Source organism: Bos indicus x Bos taurus, chromosome 22 (assembly GCF_003369695.1).
Source record: "Bos indicus x Bos taurus breed Angus x Brahman F1 hybrid chromosome 22, Bos_hybrid_MaternalHap_v2.0, whole genome shotgun sequence".
Taxonomy (NCBI): domain Eukaryota; kingdom Metazoa; phylum Chordata; class Mammalia; order Artiodactyla; family Bovidae; genus Bos; species Bos indicus x Bos taurus.
This window is the reverse complement of record NC_040097.1, coordinates 13,656,524-13,680,731: the sequence shown is the minus strand read 5'-3', so window position 1 is coordinate 13,680,731 and position 24,208 is coordinate 13,656,524. Positions and strand designations below refer to the sequence as shown.

The 24,208-nt window shown below is 45.1% G+C and overlaps 1 protein-coding gene across 4 annotated transcripts in view; it reads left to right on the top strand.

Annotated features, from left to right (window-relative positions):
• Positions 1 to 24,208, top strand: part of CHDH (choline dehydrogenase) — a 92,204-nt gene that overhangs the window by 44,080 nt on the left and 23,916 nt on the right. For 2 of the 4 annotated variants that reach the window (XM_027522570.1, XM_027522573.1), the window contains exon 2: positions 23,361 to 24,119. In XM_027522570.1, the coding sequence (XP_027378371.1) occupies positions 23,417 to 24,119 (703 nt within the window). In that variant the 5' untranslated portion in view covers positions 23,361 to 23,416. Of the gene's footprint in view, positions 1 to 1,168; positions 1,437 to 21,389; positions 21,516 to 23,360; positions 24,120 to 24,208 lie in introns of those variants that run through there. The other 2 variants (XM_027522572.1, XM_027522571.1) reach the window with 2 other exon arrangements.

Sequence of the window (24,208 nt, the reverse complement as noted above, 5' to 3'; positions counted from 1 at the left end):
CTCCTAGCTTTGTTAACAGCCCCCAGAGCTGTCCCCTATGTACAAGATAAATGTTTTTTGTTTTTTTTTAACGAGGAGTTCCAGCACAGGAGCTCTGGTGAGGACCTCTTTGATACTATTAAAACTCCTTTCTTGTTCCTCAGTCAAACGTAATGACTCTGTATCTCAGCCTTTAGTGGTTTGGCCATTAGTGTGAATCCTGGAATCCAGATTCTGTCAAGCTTTACCATGCCTAAGGAAGGATGAAGATTTTTTTTGTCTTTGGGGTACTTAAGTGTAATATAGCTTGTTATCTATCTGCAGATACCTGTCTGCTTCTAGGATTTATAGTATTGGGTTGATGTAAATGTAATTATGGTTTTAGACCATGATTTTTACATTACATTCAGCTCAAACACATCTTTATTAATCAAAATAGGAATCATTACAATCAACACATTTTTGCCAACAAGATATAAGTTTGCTTATACCTGTAGCTTAAAAATCAATGCTTTAAGATTTGGCAAACTCTTGGAATGCATTTTCTGAATCCTGCTGGTTGTGGAAGCATTTTCCCTGCAGAAAGTTGTCGAGATGCATGAAGAACTGGTAGCCAGTTGGCAAGAGGTCAGGTAAATATGGTGGATGAGGCAAAACTTCATAGCCAATTTGTTCAACTTAAAAAAAAAACAAACACATTTATTTATTTGTTTGGCTGCCGTGGGTCTTAGTTGCGGCACACAAGATCTTTAGTTGTGGCATGTGGGATCTAGTTCCCTGACCCTGGATCGAACCCAGGCCACCTGCATTGGGAGTTTGGAATCTTAACCCCTGGAGCACCAGGGAAGCCCTCTTCAATTTTTGAAGCATTGACTGTGCGATGTCTGGTCTGGCACTGTCATGGAGAACTGGACCCTTTCTGCTGACCAACGCCAGCTTCAGGCATGGCAGTTGTTGGTACATCTCATCAGTCTATTGAGCATACTTCTCAGATGTAGTGATTTCAGTGGGATTCAGAAAGCTATAGTGGATTAGACCAGCAGCAGACCACCAAACAGCAACCATGACCTTTTTTTGGTGCACATTTGGCTTTGAGAAGTGCTTTGTAGCTTCTTTTTGATCTAACCACCGAGCTGGTCATCACTGGTTGTCATATACAATCCACTTTTTCATTGTAGTCACAACTCAGTTGAGAAATGGTTCATTTTTGTTGTGTAGATGATTATTTTTTTGGCAGCTCACAAGGCACCCACTTATTCACCTTGACAGTTTGCTTCAAACGCTGAACGACCGTGGAATGGTTGCTGTTGAGTTCTTTGGCAGCTTCTCGTGTAGTTGTAAGAGGATCAGCTTTGATGATGCTTCTCCGTTGTTGTCAGCTTCCAATGGCCAGCCGCTGTGCTTCTCATCTTCAGCGCTGTCCTCTCCTTTGCAAAACTACTTGAACCCACTGCACGGTATGTTTATTAGCAGTTCCTGGGTCAGACACATTGTTAATGTTGTGAGTTGTCTCTGCTGCTTTACAACCCATTTTGAACTCAAATAAAAAAATTGCTCGAAATTGCCTTCTGTCTAATATCATTTCCATAGTCTAAAATAAATATAAAATAAACAGCAAGTAGTAAGTCATTAGCAAAAAACCATAAAGTGAGAAATGCACATTAAAATGATTGTTTGGTCTTTGTATCTTTTTTGCCCCAATTTGCCCCAATTGCCTATGCACACAATTATCTTTAGTTCTATATAGTTTTATTTTTTTGTATTCTGTAGCCTGAGGATAGTCAGCCCCATATTTTATAGGGGAATTTTTTGCATTCAAAAGTCCTCTTTCTTTCCCGATAGCTGCATGGGCATGTATATAAAACAAGGAAAGCACATTTTGAGTTTGTATGTATATGTTTATAATTTTTCTTCCCCCCAAGTTTAAGGTTCAAGTTAGGGCTATTAGCTCAGCCTTCTGGACTCAAGTGTTAGGTGGCAAAGGTTTTGCTTCTGTCTTCTGTAACACTGTAAGTGTTCACAACAGCATACGCCTGCCCTCCTGTCTCCATCTTTAAGGGAACTGCTGACGTCAGTAAACATTCTTCCTCAGGCTTTGCTATGGCCTAGTCTGTTAGAGCAGGCCTACAGGCTTCCCTGCTGGCTCAGAAAGTAGAGAGTCCACCTGCAGCACAGGAGATCTGGGTTCGATCCCTGGGTTGGGAAGATCCCTTGGAGAAGGGAACAGCTACCCATGCTAGTATTCTGGCCTGGAGAATTCCATGGACTGTATAGTCCAGGGGGTCTCAAAGGGTTGGACACGACTAAGCACCTTTCACTTTCATGGGCATAAACTGGTAAAGGGCATCAAGGCAGGAAGGTGTTAGACTGGGCCCTCAGCGGGTGTTAGTGTGGCTGAGTTGAGAACTATGGCAGGTTTTGAGGTTTAGCTCCGAGGAGTCACAGAGTAAAGCCTGATATTAACACTAAGGCAGCTCCCAGTTAGCCAGTGGTTGCGAGAATCCCTTATCCTTGATGAGGGGTTTGAACCCCCAGTGGCTGTGCAAAGGTAAGCTTGTTAGCTTCTTCCACTAATAAAGCAGTGGCAGGTACCACCCAGAGGCAGCCAGGCCAGCCTTGAGCCCCCAGATCTAGTTGTTTTTAAAAGTAGGAATTTTAGGAAAAAGTAGGAATTTCTCCTAGCTTTTGAATAAGTGCCCCCAGAGCTGTCCCCTATATGCAAGATACATGTTTTTTGAAAATTAGAAGTCCCAGAGCAGGAGCTCTGGTGAGGTCCTCCTTGATATTATTAAAATCTCTTTCTCGTCCCTCAGTCCAAAGTAATGGCTCTATATCTTGACCTTTAGTGGCTTCACATAGAGGCTTGGCCATAGTCTGAATCCTAGAATCCAGATTCTGCCAAACTTTACATGCCTAAGAAAGTATGAAGATTTTTTTTTTTTTTGTCTTTGGGGGCACGTGGGCCTAATATAGCTTGGTGTCTATCTGGAAATAACTGTCTGCTTCCAGGATTTAAAGTATTAAGTTGGCGCAGACATAATTACGGTTTTGGACTGTGAATTTTAAATTATAACTTGGCTCAGACACATCTTTATAAATCAAAATAGGAATCATTACAATCAACACATTTTTGCCAACGAGAAATAGGTTGCTTATTCCTGAAGCATAAAAATTGGTGTTTCACAATTCCATAAGCTCTTGGAATGTATTTTCTGCATCCTGCTGGTTGTGAAATGTAAAAGCATTTTCCCCACAAAAAGTTGTTGAAATGCATGAAGAAGTGGTAGTCAGTTGCCGAGAGGTCAGGTGAATATGGTGGATAAGGCAAGACATTGTAGCCCAGTTTGTTCAGCTGTTTTTAAAAACATAATACTGACTAATAGATTTGGATGCTGTGGGTCTTAGTTGGTGGCATACGAGATCTTTAGTTGTGGCATGTGGGATCTAATCCCCTGACCAGAGATGGAACCCAGGCCGCCTGTGTTGGAAGCTCGGAATCTTAACCTCTGGAGCACCAGGGAAGCCCTCTTCAGCTTTTGAATCCTTGATTGTGCCACCTGTGGTCTGGCATTGTCATGGGGAATTGGACCCTTTCTCTTGACCAAAGCTGGCTGCATGCATGGCAGTTTTTGGTACATCCCATCGATTTGTTGAGCATGCTTCTCAGATGTAATGATTTCTCTGGAATTCAGAAAGCTGTAGTGGATTAGACCAGCAACAAACAGCAAAGATGAAGAAGGCAATGGCACCCCACTCCAGTACTCTTGCCTGGAAAATCCCATGGATGGAGGACCCTGGTAGGCTGCAGTCCATGGGGTCGCTAAGTGTCGGACACGACTGAGCGACTTCACTTTCACTTTTCACTTCCATGCATTGGAGAAGGAAATGGCAACCCACTCCAGTGTTCTTGCCTGGAGAATCCCAGGGACGGGGGAGCCTGGTGGGCTGCCGTCTATGGGGTCGCACAGAGTTGGACACGACTGAAGCGACTTAGCAGCAGTAACAGCAGACAGCAAAGAGTGACCCTGACCTTTTTTGGATGCGAATTTTGATTTGGGAAGTGCCTTGTACTTACTGCTTGGTCCAACCACTGAGATGGTTGTCATTGGTTGTCATATACATTTCACTTTTCATCGCATGTCACAACCTGGTCCAGAGATGGTTCATTGTTGTTGCGTAGGATAAGAGAAGATGACACCTCAAAACGACATTTTTTTTTTTTGGTGAGCTCATGAGGCGCCCACTTACTGATCTTTTTCACCTTTACGATTTGCTTCAAATGCTGAACGACCGTAGAATGGTTGATTGAGTTCTTCAGCAGCTCCTCGTGTAGTTGTAAGAGGATCAGCTTCGATGAGGCTTCTCCATTGTTGTTGTCAACTTCCAGTGGCCAGCCACTGTGCTCTTCATCTTCAACGCTGTCTTCTCCTTTGCAAAACTTCCTGAACCACTACTGCACTGTATGTTCGTTAGCAGTTCCTGGGTCAGATGGCATTGTTGATGCTGCGAGTTCTCTCTGCTGTTTTATGACCCATTGTGAGCTCAAATAAGAAAATCTCTCAAAATTGCCTTCTGTTTAATATCATTTCCATAGTCTAAAATAAATATAAAATAAACAGCAAATAATAACTCATTAGCAAAAAACACAAAGTAAGAATTGTGCATTAAAGTGATGTATAACATAACCACATTTATTTAGAATGTATTCCAGTATCAAATGGCAAATTTCAACAATGCAAAAACCACAATTACTTTTGAACCAGCCTCATATATTCCAAATATTTAACTTGTTGCTTTGAGATTTGTTTTTTTCTCGAAGATCCTTTCGTTTGGGGCCAGAAGGAATTAAGGACTTCTAAGATCAGTTGTATTCTGATCTCAGGACTCCGTAGTGGGACCCCATATTACTTTGTCATCTACATACTGTAGAATGGCCCCTTGTTTTAGCTGTAGTTCCCTTAGTCCCTAGGCTAAGATGAACAAGTGTGGCGTCTCCCCAAACCCCTGACAGTCTTGTCCACATATATTGTTTTTGGCAAGTCCAGGGTTAGTCCATGTGAAGGCAAAGAGATACTGAGATGGGAGGTGAACTGGGCTGCAGAAGAAGCCATCCTTTAAATCAAGCACTGTATACGTTTGGCATCCTGTTGTAAGGGTTGGTCACAAGGAGATGCATAGGGACCACTGCATCATCTGCTCTAAGGTCTTGTCCCATTCAGCATTCCCCATTTGGCTTAACAACGGACAGAATAGGGTATTGCATGGAGACTGACACACTTCCCAAGGAACTCACTGATAAAGAATCCACCTAACAGTGCAGGAGACATGGGTTGGATCTGTGAGTCAGGAAGATCCCCAGAGAACGAAATGGCAACCCACTCCAATATTTTTGCCTGGGAAATCCCAAAGACAGAGGAACCTGGTGGGCTACAGTCCTAGGGTTGCAAAGCAGTTGCATACGACTTAGGAACTAAACAACAATGATGGAAGCACCAAGAGGCCATGTTTTACGAATTAAAACATGAGAGGTTGCAAACCTTTTTTTTTTTTTTTGCTTCCAACTTTATGGGGTACCGTCTCTTGTTATGATAAGCAACTTCTGGCTTAAGGCTAAATTTTACAGGTTGGGCATTTCTAATAGCATTCCCAGGATTTCCTGTGTCCCAAACTGCAGGGTTTACTGCATGTAGATTATGGCTGGGAATCAGCATTGTCCTGTCAGCTGATTTGTCTAGGGTCAAGAAAAGGGGCTGCTTGGGGCCTCCTAACTGTAATATTGCTCCAAGGAATCCCATAAGACCTCTCCCTGGAAGTGAGGTAGGACACACAGGCACAACTAAAAAAGTATGTGAAACCGAACACTGCCCCAGTGGACAAGTGAGAGGCCCAGTGAAAAAATGAGTGTGAGGCTTTCTGTGAACACCAGTCACAGCACAGCTTGGTGGAGGAAAGAAGCCCAGCCTGAGAAATCAGAGCACAGTAAGTGGCTCCCTCATCAGTTAAAAACTTGATTTTCTTACCTGCCATGTCAAGGGCCACCCGCAGCTCCTCGATAGAGAGAAACATCTTGTTGTAGGGAGCCCCCCACATCCCCAGGCTGCCTCAGGTACTAGTGTGGCCATCTGGGGAGCAAGAGCCCCCACTTATGCTTCGGGCTGGGAAGAGTCCCACTTCCAGTGACCTATTCGTTTGCAGACTCTGCATGGACAGGGTTGTTCATTTTGGCATTTTTGGCCTCAGGGGCCAACTGATTGATATTTGAAGCATCCCCGTTGCTGGTTTTACCTCCAGGTGAATGCTTAAACTTCTTGGGCCCCCTTCCATGATCTTGTGGTTGCAAGGCATGGCTGACAGCTGTGACCATCGGTCTAGCTTGAGTCTTGGCTGACTGTTTTCATGTCAGGTTCTCTGGTCCTCACCTTGATCTCAATTCTAAAATGCCCAAAGGCCACTTCTCCGAGTTGGGGCATCAGGGTTTGTGGGCCGAGTTGTAACTTTTTTGGAGTTTCCGCCTAATATCGGGGTGGCCTGGCTGATAAAATGTTCTCCCAGCAGGGTGTGACCCTTGGGAGTGGATGGATCAATGTTAGTAAATTTTCTGGAAAACCTCCACAAGCTATACCTGGGGCTTCCCAGGTAGCACTAATGATAAAGAATCCATCTTCCAATGAAGGAGCCATAAGAGACACAGGTTCGATCCCTGGGTCAGGAAGATCCCCTGGAGGAGGGCATGGCAACCCACTCCAGTATTCTTGCCTGGGGAATCTCATGGACAGAGGAGCCTGGCGGGCTCTGGTCCATTGGGTTGCAAAGAGTTGGTCATGACTGAAGCAACTTAGCTATTCATGAGAGGACTGGGTTTTCTTTTGCCTTAAGTCACTCCTTAAACCTTTTCCTAGTTAACTGGCTTTTTCATACACTTTCTCATCCCTTCTAATACTCATTGGATCAGATGCTTCCTGGCTTCTATTTCCTCCCAAAAATTGGAAAGAAAAACTTCAACTGGGCTTCTGATTTGGAATTGCATCTCCACCCGTAGCAAAATGTTCAGGTTGGACCCTGGCAAGCTCGTCACCATGTCCCTGGGCTGTTGCCCAAATTCTGTTTTTCCTCAGGGTTACAGCAAGTAGAAGGACTATCTGGGCATTCTCTATAAAGTTTTGTTTGTTTAGTTTTGCCTGTGCGTAGTCTCCGTTGCTGCGCTGGCGTGTCTCTAGCTGTCACGAGAGGGGCATCTTTCTAGTGTGCACGGGCTCCTCATGGCATGGCTTTTGCTGCGGAGCATAGGCTCTAAGGTGCCCGCTTCAGTAGTTACGGCTCCTTGGTGCTACCGCAAGATATTTGGACATCTTTCCAAGGTAAACCCAAGGCCAGAGCTAGGGCTTAAAACCCTCCAACAAACTTACGGGGATCTTCACACCCTGACCTCCTGTCTGTTGGCTTTGTACTGAGTCCCGTAAAGAGAAGAGCACGCACTCTGATTGTCTCATCACTGTTTGCCACTGAGTCTCAACTTCCTATCACCCGGATCCGGAAAAGTGTGTCGTCTGGACCCACTTTTCTGGATCTTGGGTGATAGGAAGTTCCACTGCAAGTTGTCCCTCCCTCCTGAGGTAACGGAGGGTATAAAGGAACACTGGGAGGCAGAGTGTGGGATTGGTCAGAGGAAGAAGGAGGTGAAGAAGTGGGTGCCTTTGGAGAAGTATGTGGCTGTGGAGAAGCACGGGAAAATTGGTTTCCCCCCTGAGAATTGGGGAATATTCAAAGGGGATCATCTAATTAAAAAATAAATAAAGTGGCCAAAATGTCAGGAGTGTTTCTTATTCCCCTGGCTTCTGATGAAGGGAGCCGTTTACCAAGGTTTTGGTAAAGGACCATGAAGACCTGGACATATGGAATCTCAGTGCATTTTCTGATATTGTAACAGTGAAGACCCAGTTGCAAAACAGTATGGTAATATATTCATTTAATTTATTTATTTTTAACTGGGTGATAATTGCTTTACCATGTTATGTTGGTTTCTGCCATACAACAGTGTGAATCGGCCATAAATATACATATCTCTACTCTGTCTTGAGCCTCAGCCTTACTCCAGCCATCCCATATCCTCATCCTTCTAGGTCTTCATAGACAACCAGGCTGAGCTCCCTGTGTTATACAGCAGCCTTCCATGAGCTATCTCTTTTACACATGGTAGTGTATATGTTAATGCTACTCTCTCAATTCCTCCCACCCTCTCCTTCACCCACTGTGTCCACAAGTCTGTTCTGTATGTCTGAGTCTCTATTCCTGCTCTGCAAATAGGTGCTTCAGTATTATTTTGCTAGATTCTGTATACATGCATTAATATACAGTATTTCTTTTTCTCTGACTTACTTTATCCAGTGTGACAGGCTGTAGGTTCATCCACCTCAGTTCAACTGCTTCAAAAATCGTTCTTTTTTATGGCTGAGTAATATTCCATTGTGCATATGCACCACAGCTTCTTTGCACATTCATCTGTCAGTGGGCAACTAGGTTGCTTCCCTGTCGTGACTGTTGTACATAGTCTTGCAGTGCACACTGGGGTATAGGTGTCTTTTTGAATTATGGTTTTCTTGGAGTGTATGCCAAGTAGTGGGATTGCTGGGTCATAGGGTAGTTTTACTCCTGGTTTTTAAGGAATCTCCGTGTGGTTCTCCACAGTGGCTGTATCAATTTACATTGCCACTAGTGGGCTTCCCTGGTAGCTCAGTTGGTAAAGAATCCGCCTGCCATGCAGGAGACCCTGGTTCAATTCCTGGGTCGGGAAGATCCACTGGAGGAGGGATAGGCTACCCACTCTAGTATTCTGGTCTAGAGCATTGCGTGGACTGTATAGTCCATGGGGTCACAAAGAGTCAGACATGACTGAGCAACTTTCACTTTCACAACAGTGCAAGAGCATTCCCTTTTCTCCACATCCTCTCCAGAATTCATTGTTTATAGATTTTTTTGATGATGGCCATTTTCATCAATATGAAGGGATACCTCATTGTAGTTTTGATTTGCATTTCTCTAATAATGAGTGATATTGAGCATCTTTTCATGTGTTTGTTGGCCATCTCTATGTCTTCTTTGGAAAAATGTCTGTTTAAATCTTCTGCCCATTTTCTGATTGGGTTGTATTTCTGATATTGAAACGCATGAGCTCTTTAGTATATTTTGGAGATTAAACCTTTGCCAGTTACTATTGTTTCAATTATTTTCTCCCATTCTGAGGGTTGTTTCTTTCATCTTCTTTATATTTTCCTTTACTGTGCAAAAGCTTTTAAGTTTAATTAAGTCCCATTTGTTTAGTTTTGTTTTTATATCCATTGTTCTAGAAGGTGGGTCATAAAGGATCTCACTGCAATTTCTGTCCATGGGTGTTCTGGCAGTGTTTTCTTCTAAGAGTTTTAGAGTTTCTGGCCTTGCATGTAGGTCTTTACTCCATTTTGAGTTAGTTTTTGTATATGGTTTAGGAAGTGTTCTAATCTTCTTCTCTCATACATAGTGGCCCAGTTTTCCCAGCACCACTGAATTTTTACTCCAGCACCACTTAATGAAGTGGCCGGGTTTTGGTTTTTTTGTATATTCTTTCCCCCTCTGTCAAAATATAAGGTGCCCGTAGTTGCATAGGTTTCTCTTGGGGCTTTCTGTTTTGTTTCATGATCTACATGTCTGTTTCTGTGCCAGAACTATACTATCTTGATTACCATGGCTTTGTAGTATAGTCTCAAGTCAGGGAGCTTGGTTCCTCCAACTCAGTTTTTCTTTCTCAAAATTTCTTTGGCTGCTCAGGGTCTTTGCGTTTCCATTACTGTTGTTGTTTGTGCTGTGCTGTGCTTTGTCTCTCAGTCGTGTCTGGCTCTCTGTGGCCCCATGGACTGTAGCCTGCCAGGCTTCTCTGTCCATGAGGAGTCTCTAGGCAAGAATACTGGAGTGGGGTGCCATTGCCTTCTCCGGCTGTTGTTTAGTTGCTATAAATTGTAAAATTGTATGTTCTAGTTCTGTGAAAAATGCCATTGGTAATTTGATATGGATTGACTGAATCTGTAGATTGCTTTGGGTAGTATAGTCATTTTCACAGTATTGATTCTTCCAATCCAAGAACACAGTGTGTCTCTCCATCTGTTTGTGTCTTATTTGATTTCTTTTGTCAGTGTCATTTAGTTTTCTGCATACAGGTATTTTGTCTCCTCTGGTAGCTTTATTCCTGGATACTTTATTCTTTTTGTTGCATTGTTGTATGGGATTGTTTCCTTACCTCAACATAATAAAGGCCATATACAACAGTCCCACAGCAAACATTATTCTCAATAGTAAATAACTGAAAGCATTTCCTCTAAAATCAGGAACAAGACAAGGATGCCCACTGTCATCAGTATTAATATCATTTTGGAAGTCTTAGCCACAGCAATCAGAAAAAAAAAAAAATAAAAGGAATCCAGATTGGAAAAGAAGTAGAAGTCATTGTGTGCAGACTACCTCATACTATGCATAGAAAACACTAAAGATACTATGAGAAAATCAATGAAATATGTAAAGTCACAGGGTACAAAATCAATACACAGAAGTTCCTCGCATTCTTATTCACTAACAATAAAAGGTCAGAAAGAGAAATTCAGGTGTTATAATGTAGAGACCCATTTTCAGACCATTTTTATTCATTCCCCCACCTGTATAAACCACAACACCAAGTAGTGTCACAGTAAAGTCTAAGTTTTTCCCTTTACAACACATTTATTTTTTCCAAATTTCCAATTTTTAAGGATCCATTCCAGAGATTTCTATTTGGGGAGGGGGCAGAGCTTAGTAGAGGACCCTCCCATGTTGAGTAACTTGCAACTGAGAGCCCTCCTCAAAGTGAATTCCAGCATCCCAGGAAAATATACTAGGGGGATTTTGTCAGAAGAAATCAGAGTATTCCTGAATTCCTTTCTCACCTAACAGGATTCTGAGCATCCTCAACTCTCCCATGAATTAACCAGATGTCTCTGGTCACCCCATCCCTTGCAGGAGGGGTCCCCAATAGGGGCCATTTGAACCCGTGCATTGCCAGGACTCTCCCTGAGAGGGGTCAGTTGTCCATAATGCTTTTGTCCTATAACAGGTTTCCTGATGTTGAGTTGGATTCCTCGAAACTGAGCATCTATAAAGCTGAAGATGTGGGCTGCTTGAAAGTGGCCAGCCCGAAAGGTGGTCCGTCACTGTATAAGGGCTGCCAAGGCCTGCCGTGAAGGGTCTCCTAGAGGAGCGAAAAGGATCTTCTGGAGGAACAGAGTTGGCACAATGGAAAATGCCCCAGGGGTCAGGATCTGAGGGCCCAGAGGTGGGAGTCTGACCACAGGGGTGTCTTGGACTCAGAGTAATGTGACAGTAGACAGCGCAAGGACCCAGACCCTTCCCCTATATGTTTGGCGGTTGTGATCCAACTGGGGAAAGCCTGATGATTCCATCTGACACATCAGCACAAGTTTGGACAGCGTTTCCCATGTAATTTAAGACACCAACCCAGTTAGTTTAGGATCTCTCTTTGGGATGCTCCAGGGGCTCTTTGAAGCTCCCATAGTTATTTAGCTGGAGATCAAAAGAACTTTAATTAGAATTTGATATTTGGAAAATCTGTCAAAAATTTCAAAATGTTTTTTTAAACACCCTGTCAGATAAAATAATAGATCACTGTGAAAAAATTATTCCTTGAGCTAAGGTGAAAAAAATGTTTTCAGAAGTAAATATAGCTCACTTAAAGGCACAGAAACTCACACAATCTGTTATCAAAAGCAGTATTCCAGGAAAAGTTTCTTCTCTTAACAAGAGTGAGACCAAATCTTGTCCTGATTCAGCCTCTCTTAATAAAAGCCATTTGCCTAATTAAGTTTAATCCTACCTTAGAAAATCCTGACCACGTACAAAATTCTTTACTCGATGTTCCACTTCTGCCACTTTTTGTAGCCATTCTTTGTCCCTTACTCTTTCCATTTAGAAATAATCAGCTTTAGGACAAAGTCACGCTTTTTCTGTTAAAAAATATATTTCCATTCCTTGTACCTTCTTTCCTAAAATACACATGCTACTTTCCTTAAACAGCCGTGAACTCTTCTGTATCAGTGTTCTATAGGTTGGTAGAGACCATCTCATTGAGGCACCAAACAACTTTTGTTCCTCTCTCACAAAAGACAAATTAGGTAAATTTGACTTGTTCAGCAATGAATGTTTCCAATATTTTATCTTATTTGAAATCAACTGGATAGTCAATGAGCTCCTATCATTTATCTTAGTTTATTTTTAAAATTCTTATCCCAGTTACATTTACTTAAAAATATAACCATATCAGATGACTTTCCCTGATGACAAATTTCATAACAAAAATAATATGCACTTACTACCTTTCAGTAACCCTAGGTACAATGAAAACATTATACTTAATGTTGAATCTAAAGATGCTCATGCTCGGTCACTGAATTGCATTTGACTCTTTGTGACCCCACGGACTGTAGCCCACCAGGCTCCTCTGTCCATTGAGTTTCCCTGGCAAGAATACTGGAGTGGGTTGCCATTTCCTTCGCCAGGGGATCTTCCTGACCCAAGGATCGAACCCACATCTCCTGCACTGGTGGGCAGATTCTTTATCACTGAGCCACCTGGGAAGCCCCTGAATCTAAAGATAGATCTCTATTCATTAAATCTGCAATCTTTAGCCAGACAAGGCAATTTTTATAGAACAAGAGATCTCATAATTTTCCTCCTTATATTAAAATGACCCTTTTTATTCGTCTGGGGAACTCAGATGAATCAGGCAGTTCCTAAGAACACAGGCAGAATAGTTACATAATAAAGGCAGAGGAGGGAAAAATGCAAGCTCCTTTCTAAAGTCCCTCCAAGTACCCCATGGCTGGAGCAGGCAATGTGGGCTGTGGTTGTATTTCAAGATTTAAATGCTTCACTGTGCCCACGATTTTGGCAGAGACTTGCAAGAGCAATTGGACAGACAAAAGTACATAAAACAAAGGCACCAATGACAAAAACTTAAATACACAAAGGAGTTTTCAGGATAAAGGGGATGGAATGCAGCTACATGTATCAAGGGAGAGGTACAGGGAGGAAGAGCAGGGAAGACCGAAAAAGAGAAAGACCTAACAGGAAAGTAAAGCTGAGAGTGCTGGACCAAAGGGCTTCCAGCCACTGCACTCAGTTCAGTTCAGTCACTCAGTCGTGTGCGACCCCATGAATCGCAGCACGCCAGGCCTCCCTGTCCATCACCAACTCCCGGAGTTCACTCAGACTCACGTCCATCGAGTCAGTGATGCCATCCAGCCATCTCATCCTCTGTCGTCCCCTTCTCCTCCTGCCCCCAATCCCTCCCAGCATCAGGGTCTTCTCCAATGAGTCAACTCTTCGCATGAGGTGGCCAAAGTATTGGAGTTTCAGCTTCAGCATCAGTCCTTCCAAAGAAATCCCAGGACTGATCTCCTTCAGAATGGACTGGTTGGATCCCCTTGCAGTCCAAGGGACTCTCAAGAGTCTTCTCCAACACCACAGTTCAAAAGCATCAATTCTTCAGCGCTCAGCTTTCTTCACAGTCCAACTCTCACATCCATACATGACCACTGGAAAAACCATAGCCTTGACTAGACGGACCTTTGTTGGCAAAGTAATGTGCACCATACGAGGCTTAAACCTGTGTCAGCCTCATAAATCTCCCTTCAGGGGAGCCTGCTGCACCAGCGTCTGCAGGGCGTGAGGCGAGCCTCTCCCACCCCTGCTTGTCTGGTGTCGAGGTGAGCTGTTGGCAGCCAGAGGGAGCAGGTTGCAGGAGCTGAGAGCAGGGAGGCTGTAGCTGCCCAACACTCACTGTCTGGGAAGGAGAGAGGAGAGGACAGAGAGAGGAGCAGCAGAGAGATTTCAGGAGAGGGAGAAGGACAAGGGGGAGGGGAAAGCATTCCTTGAATGAGGTCCTGAGACCTCCAGGGGCCAGGAAGGCTGCCTTCTTGACACTGAAACAAGAGGGTCATATGTCCACTTGTCACCCACAACAAAGCTGCATTCAGTGGTCCTGGAGGTGCCTCTCCCCAGAAGGGAACTGCCCATGTTGGGCAGTCAGGGTTCTTGGCCTTCCCAAATAGAAATTGACTAGAGGTCAGACTGTAAACTCCCACAAGGCTTTATTGGGGCTCCCGTGCAGGCTGCAGGAGTGAGTAGGGGCAAGCTCGTTTCTTATACAGGGTGAGAGTAGGGATGTGTCCAGAGGTTCGAGCTGGAGGGGTGGCTTAGGTGGTTTTCCCCGGCTGCAATGCAGGAGACCTGGGTTCGATCCATGGGTTGCGAAGATCCTCTGGAGAAGGGAATGACTACCTACTCTGGTATTCTTGCCTGGAGAATCCCATGGACTGAGGAGCCTGGCGGGCTACATGCAGTCCATAGGGTCGCACAGAGTTGGACAGGACTGAAGCGACTTAGCGCTGGTGGTGGTGAGTGCAGGCGGCATGCTCAGGACCCTGCTTTTGCTCCCAAGACCCTTTCATGTTTTGGCTCCTGGCTCTTCAGGAATGGCAGGTGGATGTGGGTGTGGTTGGGTGTGTATCTTTTGGTCCAGAATTCTCCCCAGCTGTGCATGCATGCCATTATTTTTAGTCCCACATAGTGTCTTTGTGTTTTGTAGCTTGAGGAGAGGTGTGTCCAGGTACACGCTTTGCAGCATTGCAGCAAAGGGTCCCAGGTCCCATGCCTGTCTCATAATGTCCTGAAAGCATCAGTTGAGTCCAGCTGCTCTATCAATAGAATCTGTTGCCTGATTGATTTTTGTGTTTAAAAGATCTGTCCATTGATGACCGTGGGGTGTTAAAGTCTCCTACTATTATTCTGTTCCATCGATTTCTCCCTTTGTATCTGCTGGTATTTGTTTTATGTATTTGGTGCTCCTGTGTTAGGTGCATATACGTTGAGGAGTGTGAAATCCTCTTTTTTTTAAAATTTATTTATTTTAAATTGAAGGATAATTGCTTTACAATATTCTGTTGGTTTCTGCCACACATCAGCATGAATCAGCCATAAGTATATATATGTCCCCTCCGTCTTGAACCTCCCACCCCATCCAACCCCTCTAGGTTGTCACAGAGCCCCTGTTTGAGCTCTCTGAGTCACAGAGCAAATTCCCACCGCTATCTGTTTCACATGCAGTAACGTATATGTTTCCATGCTAGACTTTCCGTCCGTCCTACCCTCTCCCTCCCACCCGCCCCGTCTCCCTGTCCACAAGCCTGTTCTGTGTCTGCATCTCCATTTGTTGGTGGTGTTCAGTCGCTCACCTGTGTCTGACTCTTTGCGACCCCATGGACTGCAGCACACCAGGCTTCCCTGTCCTTCACCATCCCCTGGAGCTTGCTCAAACTCCCGTCCATTGAGTCAATGAGGCCATCCAACCATCTCATCCTCGGTCGTCCCCTTCTCCTCTTGCCCTCAGTCTTTCCCAGCATCAGGGTCTTCTCCAGTGAGTCAGCTCTTCAAATCAGGTGGCCAAATTATTGGAGCTTCGTATCAGTCCTTCCAATGAATATTCAGGGTTGATTTCTTTTAGGATTAACTGGTTTGATCTCCTTGCTGTTCAAGGGACTCTCAGGAGTCTTCTCTAGCACCATAGTCCAAAAGCATCAATTCTTCCATGCTCAGCCTTCTTTATGGCCCAACTCTCACATCCATACATGACTACTGGAAAAACCATAGCTTTGACTATAGAGAACTTCGTTGGCAAAGTGATGTCTCAGTTTTTTAATACACTCTTTAGGTCTGTCATAGCTTTTCTTCCAAGCAGCCAGGGTCTTTTATTTTGTGACTCCAGTCACCATCTGCAGTGATTTGGAGCCCAAGAAAGTAAAATCTGTCACTCTTTCCACTTTTTCCCCATCTATTTGCCATGAAGTGATGGGACCAGATGCTATGATCTCCGTATTCTGAATGTTGAGTTTTAAGCCAGTTTTTTCATTCTACTCTTTTACCTTCATCAAGAGGCTCTTTAGTTTCTCTTTCCTTTCTGCCTTTAGGGTGGTATCATCTGCATGTCTGAGGTGATTGATATTTCTCCTGGCAATCTTGATTCCAGCTTGATTCATCTAGCCCTGCATTTTGCATGATGTACTCTGCATGTAAGTTAAATAAGGAGAGTGACAATATGCAGCCTTGACGTACTCCTTTCCCAATTTGGAACCAGTCTGTTGTTCCATGTCTGGTTCCAGTTGCTGCTTCTTGACCTGCGTACAGGTTTCTCAGGAGGCAGGTCAGCTAGTCTGGTATTTTCCCATCTCTTTAAAAATGTTCAGCAGTTTGTTGTGATCCAACAGTGCAAGGCTTTAGCATTCTCGGTGAAGCAGAAGTCGATGTTTTTTCTGGAATTCTCTTGCTTTTTCTGTGATCCAATAGATGTTGGAATTTGATCTCTGGTTCCTCTATCTTTTCTAAATCCAGCTTGTACGACTGAAAGTTCTCAGTTCTCACTTACTGTTGAGGCCTAGTTTGAAGGATTTTGAACATTACCTTGCTAGCATGTGAAATGAGCACAATTATACAGTAGTTTGAACATTCTCTGGTATTGGAATGAAAACTGACTGTTTCCATTTCTGTGGCCACTGCTGAGTTTTCCAAATTTGCTGGCATATTGAGTGCAGCACTTTAACAGCAGCATCTTTTAGGATTTGAAACAGCTCAGCTGGAATTCCATAATTTCACTAGCTTTGTTTGTAGTAATGCTTCCTAAGTCCATTTGACTTCACACTCCCCGATATCTGGCTCTAGGTGAGTGACCACACCACCTATGAAAGACCTACTATGTAGTGTCCTTTTTTATCTTTCTTTATGGCCTTTGTTTTAAAGTTTATTTTGTCTGATATGAGTTTTGCAACTCCTGCTTTCTAATCATTTCCATTTGCATGAAATATCTTTTTCTGTCCCCTCATTTTCAATCTGTGTGCCTTCTGCCCTACGGTGGGTCTCTACAGGTAGCATATTGTAGGCTCTTTTTTTTTTAATCCAGTCTGCCACTCTGTCTTTTTGAATGGAGCATTCAGTCTGTTGACAGTTAAGGTAATTATTGATATATATGTCTAGTCAAGGCTATGGTTTTTCCTGTGGTCATGTATGGATGTGAGAGTTGGACTGTGAAGAAGGTTGAGTGCCGAAGAATTGATGCTTTTGAACTGTGGTGTTGGAGAAGACTCTTGAGAGTCCCTTGGACTGCAAGGAGATCCAACCAGTCCATTCTGAAGGAGATCAGCCCTGGGATTTCTTTGGAAGGAATGATACTAAAGCTGAAACTCCAGTACTTTGGCCACCTCATGCCAAGAGCTGACTCATTGGAAAAGACTCTGATGCTGGGAGGGATTGGGGGCAGGAGGAGAAGGGGACGACAGAGGATGAGACGGCTGGATGGCATCACTGACTTGATGGACGTGAGTCTGAGTGAACTCCGGGAGTTGGTGATGGACAGGGGGGCCTGGTGTGCTGCGATTCATGGGGTCGCAAAGAGTCGGACATGACTGAGCGACTGATCTGATCTGGTCTGATGTGTTTATTGCTATTTTAAGCTTTGTTTTCCAGTTGATTCTATGTTTCTTTTTTGTTCATTTTTCTTTTTGTGGTTTGATGATTTCCTTTTATTTTATGCTTATGTTCTCTTCTTTTTGGTTTTTGTGACTCTATTGTCTGTTTTGATTTGTGATTACCGTTTTACAAGTATATTAGACTTTTCCTATATCTGCTTACTGTAGACTGATAGTCATAAAAGCTCAGACACATTCTTTAAAAAAGAAAGAATCTGCATTTTCTTACTCTCCTCCTCCACATTTTATGATTTTGATGTCTTTTTTTACATCTGCATGTTTATCCTTTTGCTGTTCTTTTATCATCACTTTCACAGTTTTCTTTTTTTTTTATCTGTATACTGACTGATTTACTTTCCAATTGTGATTTCCAGTTTCTTCCTGCTTTTTTTCTATTCAGAGAAGACCTTTCAGTATTTCTTTTCAGATAGGTTTAGGATTACTGTATTCTTTTACTTTTTGCTTGTCTGAGAAATTATTTCTCCTCGTATTCTAAATGATCATCTTTCTTGGTGGAGTATTCTAGGTTGCGGATGTTTTCCTTTCAAGACTTTGAATATATTTTGCCGCTCCCTTCTGGCCTGCAGTGTTTCTGTAGAGAAATCAGCTGATAACCTTATAGGGATCGCCTTGTAATTAACTCTTTGTTTTCCTGTTGCTGCCCTAATAGAATCCTCTCTTTATCTTTGTGTGTGTGCACTCGGTCGCTCCTTTGTGTCCAACTCTCTGGATCCCATGGACTGTTTAGTCCATCAGGCTCCTCTCTCCATGGCATTTTCCAGGCAGGAATACTGGAGTGGGTTGCCATTTCCTGCTGCAGGGATCTCCCCCACCCATGGACTGAGTCCGCATCTCTCGCGTCTTCTGCAGTGCACGTGGGCTCTTTGCCTTTTTGTTACCATGTGTCTTGGCGTAGGTCTGATTGGGCTCATCTTGTTTGAGACACTTTGTGCTTCCTGTGTCTGAATATCTGTATCCTTCTTTAGGTTTGGGAAATTTTCAGCCGTAATTTATTCACATACATTTTCAATCCCCCTTTCTCCTCCTTCTGGAATCCCTATTATGTGTAGATGGGCACACTTTATGTTATCATACATTGCTTCCTTTTCTTGTTCACTTGATTTTCATTTTGTTTTTTTTTTTTCTTCTGATTGGATAATTTCCATTATTCTACCTAACAGGTCACTATTCTTTCTTCTGCATTATTCATTCTGCTGTTCGTTGCCTTTAGCTCAGCTTTCCTCTCAGCAAATGAATTTTCTCATTTTTCTTGGCTCCTCCTTACAGTTTCTAGTTCTTTTTTACAGTCATCTGCACTTCTTTCGATAACTTTCCTTAATTCCTTCAGCATTTTCATTATCTCCTTTTTGAACTCAGTGTTTGTCAGCGAAGAGGTCTGTTTCCTTGTTTATTCCTTCAGGGGGATTCTCTTGGCCCTTTAATGGGAGTGGTTCCTCTGTTTCTTCATTTTGCTTGTATTTCTCTTACTCAGTAAGTCTGGGAGAGACAATCGTCTGCTGCAGTCTTGGACGGCCTTTTATATGCAGGAGAGCCCCTGGAGCTTGTGTGCGTTTATATTTTTTTGGCACGAGGATTGTTTTTGCTTTGGACGCTTGCTGTCTCTTTCCTCGGTATGTGCTGACCATTAGCCCCGACAAGGCATGTGCAGCCACGTCACCCGTGCGCACTCCCAGGGAGGCAGGGGCATCCAGTTGTATGGCCCTCGGTGGCAGCAGTTCATGCCCACCCCTGGAGTCCGAGATGGCAGCGGTGGCCTGTCCCCACTCCTGGAGCTTCTGACAGCGGCGCCCTGCTCCCTGACAGTGGGGACGTGGAGAAAGAGACTCTTTGGCAGTCCCGGCCCTCTCCTAGTGCTGTTGTTGCTGTTCAGTGGCTCAGTTGTGTCCAACTCTTTGTGACCCCATGGACTGCAGCACCCCAGGTTTCCCTGTCCTTCACCACCCCCCGGAGCTTGTTCGAACTCTTGTCCATCGTGTCTATGATGCCATCCGATCATGTCATCCTCTGTTGTCACCTTTTCCTCGTGCCTTCAATCTTTCCCAGCATCAGCGTCTTTTCTAATGAAAAGACCACCTTCGCATCAGGTGGCCAGAGTATTGGAGCTTCAGCATCAGTCCTTCCAATGAATGTTCAGGATTGATTTCCTTTAGGATTGATTGGTTTAATCTCCTTGCAGTCCAAGGGACTCTTAAGAATCTTCTCCAACACCACAATTCAAAAGCATTAATTCTTTGGTGTTCAGCCTTCTTTATGGTCCAACTCTCACATCCACCTGTGACTACTGGAAAAACCATAGCTTTGACTAGATGGACCTGTGTCGGTAAAGTAATGCCTCTGCTTTTTAATATGCTGTATAGATTTGTCATTGCTTTTCTTCCAAGGGGCAAGCGTCTTTTAATTTCATGCCTGCAGTCACCGTACGCAATGATTTTGGAGCCCAAGAATATAAAGTCTGTCACTGTTTCCATTGATGCCCTATATATTTGCCATGAAGTGATGGGACCAGATGCCATGACCTTTGTATTTTGAATGTTGAGTTTTAAGCCAGCTTTTTCAAACACCTCTTTAACCTTCATCAAGAGGCTCTTTAGTTCTTTGCTCTCTGCCATAAGGGTACATATCTGAGGCTATTGATATTCCTCCTGGCAATCTTGATTCCACCTTGAGCTTTATCCAGGTCAGCATTTCTCATGATGTACTCTGCATATAAGTTAAATAAGCAGGGTGACAATATACAGCCTCAGTGTACTCCTTTCCCATTTTTGAACCAGTCCCGCTGTTCCATGTCCAGTTCTTTTGCTTCTTGACCTGCATACAAGTTTCTCAGGAGGCAGGTCAGGTGGTCTGGTATTCCCATCTCTTTAAGAATTTTTCACAGTTTGCTGTGATCCACACAGTATAAGGCTTTGGCATAGTCAGTGAAGCAGAGTAGATGTTTTTCTGAAATTCTCTTGCTTTATCTATGATCAAATGGCTGTTGGCAATTTGATCTCTAGTTCCTCTGCCTTTTCTAAATCCAGCTTGTACATCTGGAAGTTCTCGGTTCACGTAGCTTGAAGGATTTTGAGCATTACCTTGCTGGCATGTGAAATGAGTGCAGTTGTGTGGTACCATGTATGCCCCCCAGCAATGGTCCCTTGACTCTGGCACGTCGAGGCTTCTTCCCTACCCCCTCAGACTGTCGCCACACAGGCAACCCCAGTCCTTGCTTCAGGTCTGGTCTCTGAAGCCAGAGCCACAGCACCCAGCCCCCACCCACGTCAGAGGACGAATGTCTCAGGCTGGGTAGTGCTGGGTGGTCTCTGCACCGTCTCTGCAGGTCTTTCTCTGCTCTGTCCCTCGCAAGCTGGTTACCACACTCTCCTCTGAGGCCCCGAGGCTCCCTGTCTGTCTAGGCAGATCACTCCACCAGTGAGGCAGAAACGTCGTGTTTCACAGCTCCCTACTGGGGGCCCAGGTTTTGTCCCGATTCCTTTCTTTTCCTGTTTTTCTCTGTTGATCCTACTCAGTTACATGATTTTCTTGCTTTCCCCCCTCCATCTTTATCTGATCCTGGATTGTATGTTTATTATTATTTTTTTAATGCTATGACACTAATGTATTTAATTCAGTGATTTTCAACAGGGTGGTATAAAACATCCAAAAGATCATATCTGAGTTTCATTCTTTTTTTTAACTTTTATCTGGTATTGGGGTATAGCTGATTAATGATGTTGTGACAGTTTCAGGTGAGCAGCGAAGGGACTCAGCCTTACATATACACGCATCCATTCTCCCCCAGACTCCCCTCCCACTGGGTTGTATGTGTTCTGATAAGAAGTTGCAGGCACTCTTAAATTTATTCCTCTGTACATGTTTTTGCAGGGGGCTGGCTCCTTTGATGATCTCCTGGGATTTCAGCAGTTTGACTGTGATATACCTTAGGTGTGTTTCTCATTATATTAATCTTGCTTGGGATGGTCTAAGCGTCTTGAATCTGTGATATTTTTGTCGGGTATTAATCTGGGGGCAGTCTGAGCAGTTATCTCTTCAGATATCTTTTCTCCGCTATGCGCCCTCTGTCCTCCTGCCTGCCCGCCTCTCGCCTTCTGCCTCTGCTGCTCCGCCTCTCCACCCCTCTTCTTTTTCCCTTTACCCTCTCCTCCTCCTCCTCAGACTCCAGTCGTGTATACTTCAGATAGTTTGGTCTCATCCTGTAGCTCTCAGCTGTTCTGTTCTCTCTTTCACTCTTTCTTCTGTTTGTATTTCCACTGGATGAGTTTTACTAACCTGATGTTCAGTTTCACTTGTTTCTCTGCCATTTCCAGTCAAATTGTTTATCTCTGGTAATTTTTTTTATTATTTGTAGCAGTTGTGCCTTTTTTTATTGTCAACTTTTTGCTGAAATTGCCCATCTGTTCAACATGTCCACCTTTTCAACGAAATCTTTCAAAACTTTAAACTTTGTTACTTTGAAGTCTTTGATAGTTCTAACATCTGGATGGGTTACCCCCTGGATCTGGTTCTGTTCACTACTTTTCTGTTTATAATGAGTATACATGACCTTTCTTATACATGCATGACCTTGGGTGTAACAGGATAAGAGGGACTGGAGGGTGAACAGTGTCTGTACCTAGGCAAGGGCATGCCTTTTACTCTGTCAGGTCCTGAGTGTGGAGTGTTGAAGTCAGCCCAGTTGGGAGCTGAGCAGTGGCCGCTTCTGCCTTGTGCTAGCATGAGGCCTGGAACGCTGGAAGGATCTCAGAATTCCTGCTTCAGATTTAGTTTTTAGGCGGCCTGCTGGTCTCTCTCCTATGCTTGCAGGAATGGAGTTAGGGGTAGGGGATTTGGAATCTTTCCACTCTCTTCTTAGCCTGTTTCCTGCACTAGGCTGCTGGCGACTTGGTGCAGGATTGTAGAAGAGGTGGGGGGAATCTATCAGGGTTTTCTTGAGGTTTTTCGGTTCTCTGATTGCAGCCTCAGTCTTGGGCAGGCCTTGTGTGCCTGAGCTTCATGGCAGTCACGCCTGAGCTTCTCAGAGATCCTGTGTCAGCGCAGGTCCTGATGGATATCGTGGCTCTTCTCCCCGTGTGCATTGAGCATGCTGGAATGGATATGAACACTGTTGGGAAATAACCCTCCAGAAATTACTGACGTTTGTTAAAACTCTGGCACTGGGCAGAGTGATCTTTGAAGATTGTGGCTCTGACCCCATCCCCTGCTGCAAACCCTTCTGCACTCTGGTGCCCTCAGGTCAAAGGCTATAAGCTTTATAGTCTCTAGCCTCTCACCTTGACCTTACTTTGGTTATTTATATAAGTCTTGTCTGTCTCCCTGGTCCCAGACCATCAGTTTTGAGGGCAGATACCTTGTTCTCTGGCTTTCCTAGAGAGGGCCACATGGTGCCTGGCAGGTGGTAGGGGCCCAGCAACTTTCTCCGTGTCTTGAATGGATGAGGAGTCAGGGCAAACATGGAAGGCCCTCAAGCCCCTGCTTTCCAGCAGGTAGAGTCCTGCCCCCACTCCAGGTTCATGGACAGATGTCACAGGGAAGCCTTTCTGGAGACTACAGCCTTACACCCCGCAGGTGGGGAGGAGCCTCCTGTGCCCCCAGGCCCTGGGCTTGTCGCTTCAGGCACTGATCCCGCAGGACTGATATTCCTGCTTGTGTTTGCTCCTCCTGGTTCCCCAGGAACGTGCCACCCAGGCCTGCTGCACCCAGTGCCAGGCGGGCACCGATTCTGTACCATGCATGCTGAGTTAAATTTGCAAACCCTTTTTCTACTTTTAGGGCAGTGAATCATCACATTTCCCTTGGTGGAAGTAAGAGAACTTGGGCTTGGAAGCATGTGGTGCGTCCTGCGAGGCTGGCGGGGAGGATGCCTGGGCCCATGGGGAGCCCTGGGGGCGCAGGGCCCCCGGGGCCTCCGCGCTCTGGCCAGCAAGCACCCCCGGAGCCGAGGTGACTACAGCCACGTGGTGGTGGGCGCGGGCTCCGCCGGCTGCGTGCTGGCGGGCCGGCTCACGGAGGACCCCGACCAACATGTGCTGCTGCTGGAGGCCGGGCCCAAGGACGTGTACGCGGGGAGCAAGCGGCTCTGCTGGAAGATCCACATGCCCGCGGCCCTCGTGGCCAACCTGTGCGACGACACGTACAACTGGTGCTACCACACCGAGCCGCAGGCGGGCCTGGACGGCCGCGTGCTGTACTGGCCGCGGGGCCGCGTCTGGGGTGGCTCGTCGTCGCTCAACGCCATGGTCTACGTGCGTGGGCACGCCGAGGACTACGAGCGCTGGCAGCGCCAGGGCGCCGCGGGCTGGGACTACGCGCACTGCCTGCCCTACTTCCGCAGGGCGCAGGCGCACGAGCTGGGCGCCGGCAGGTACCGCGGCGGCGACGGGCCCCTGCGCGTGTCCCGGGGCAAGAGCGGCCACCCGCTGCACCGCGCGTTCCTGGAGGCGGCACAGCAGGCCGGCTACCCCCTCACCGAGGACATGAACGGCTTCCAGCAAGAGGGCTTCGGCTGGATGGACATGACTATCCACGAAGGTAGGTGCGAGCCTCCTGATTCCCTGTCTCCCAGATTCCTCCTTTAAAAACGAAAAGCTGTTCTATCACAGCCTCATCCCTCCAGTCCC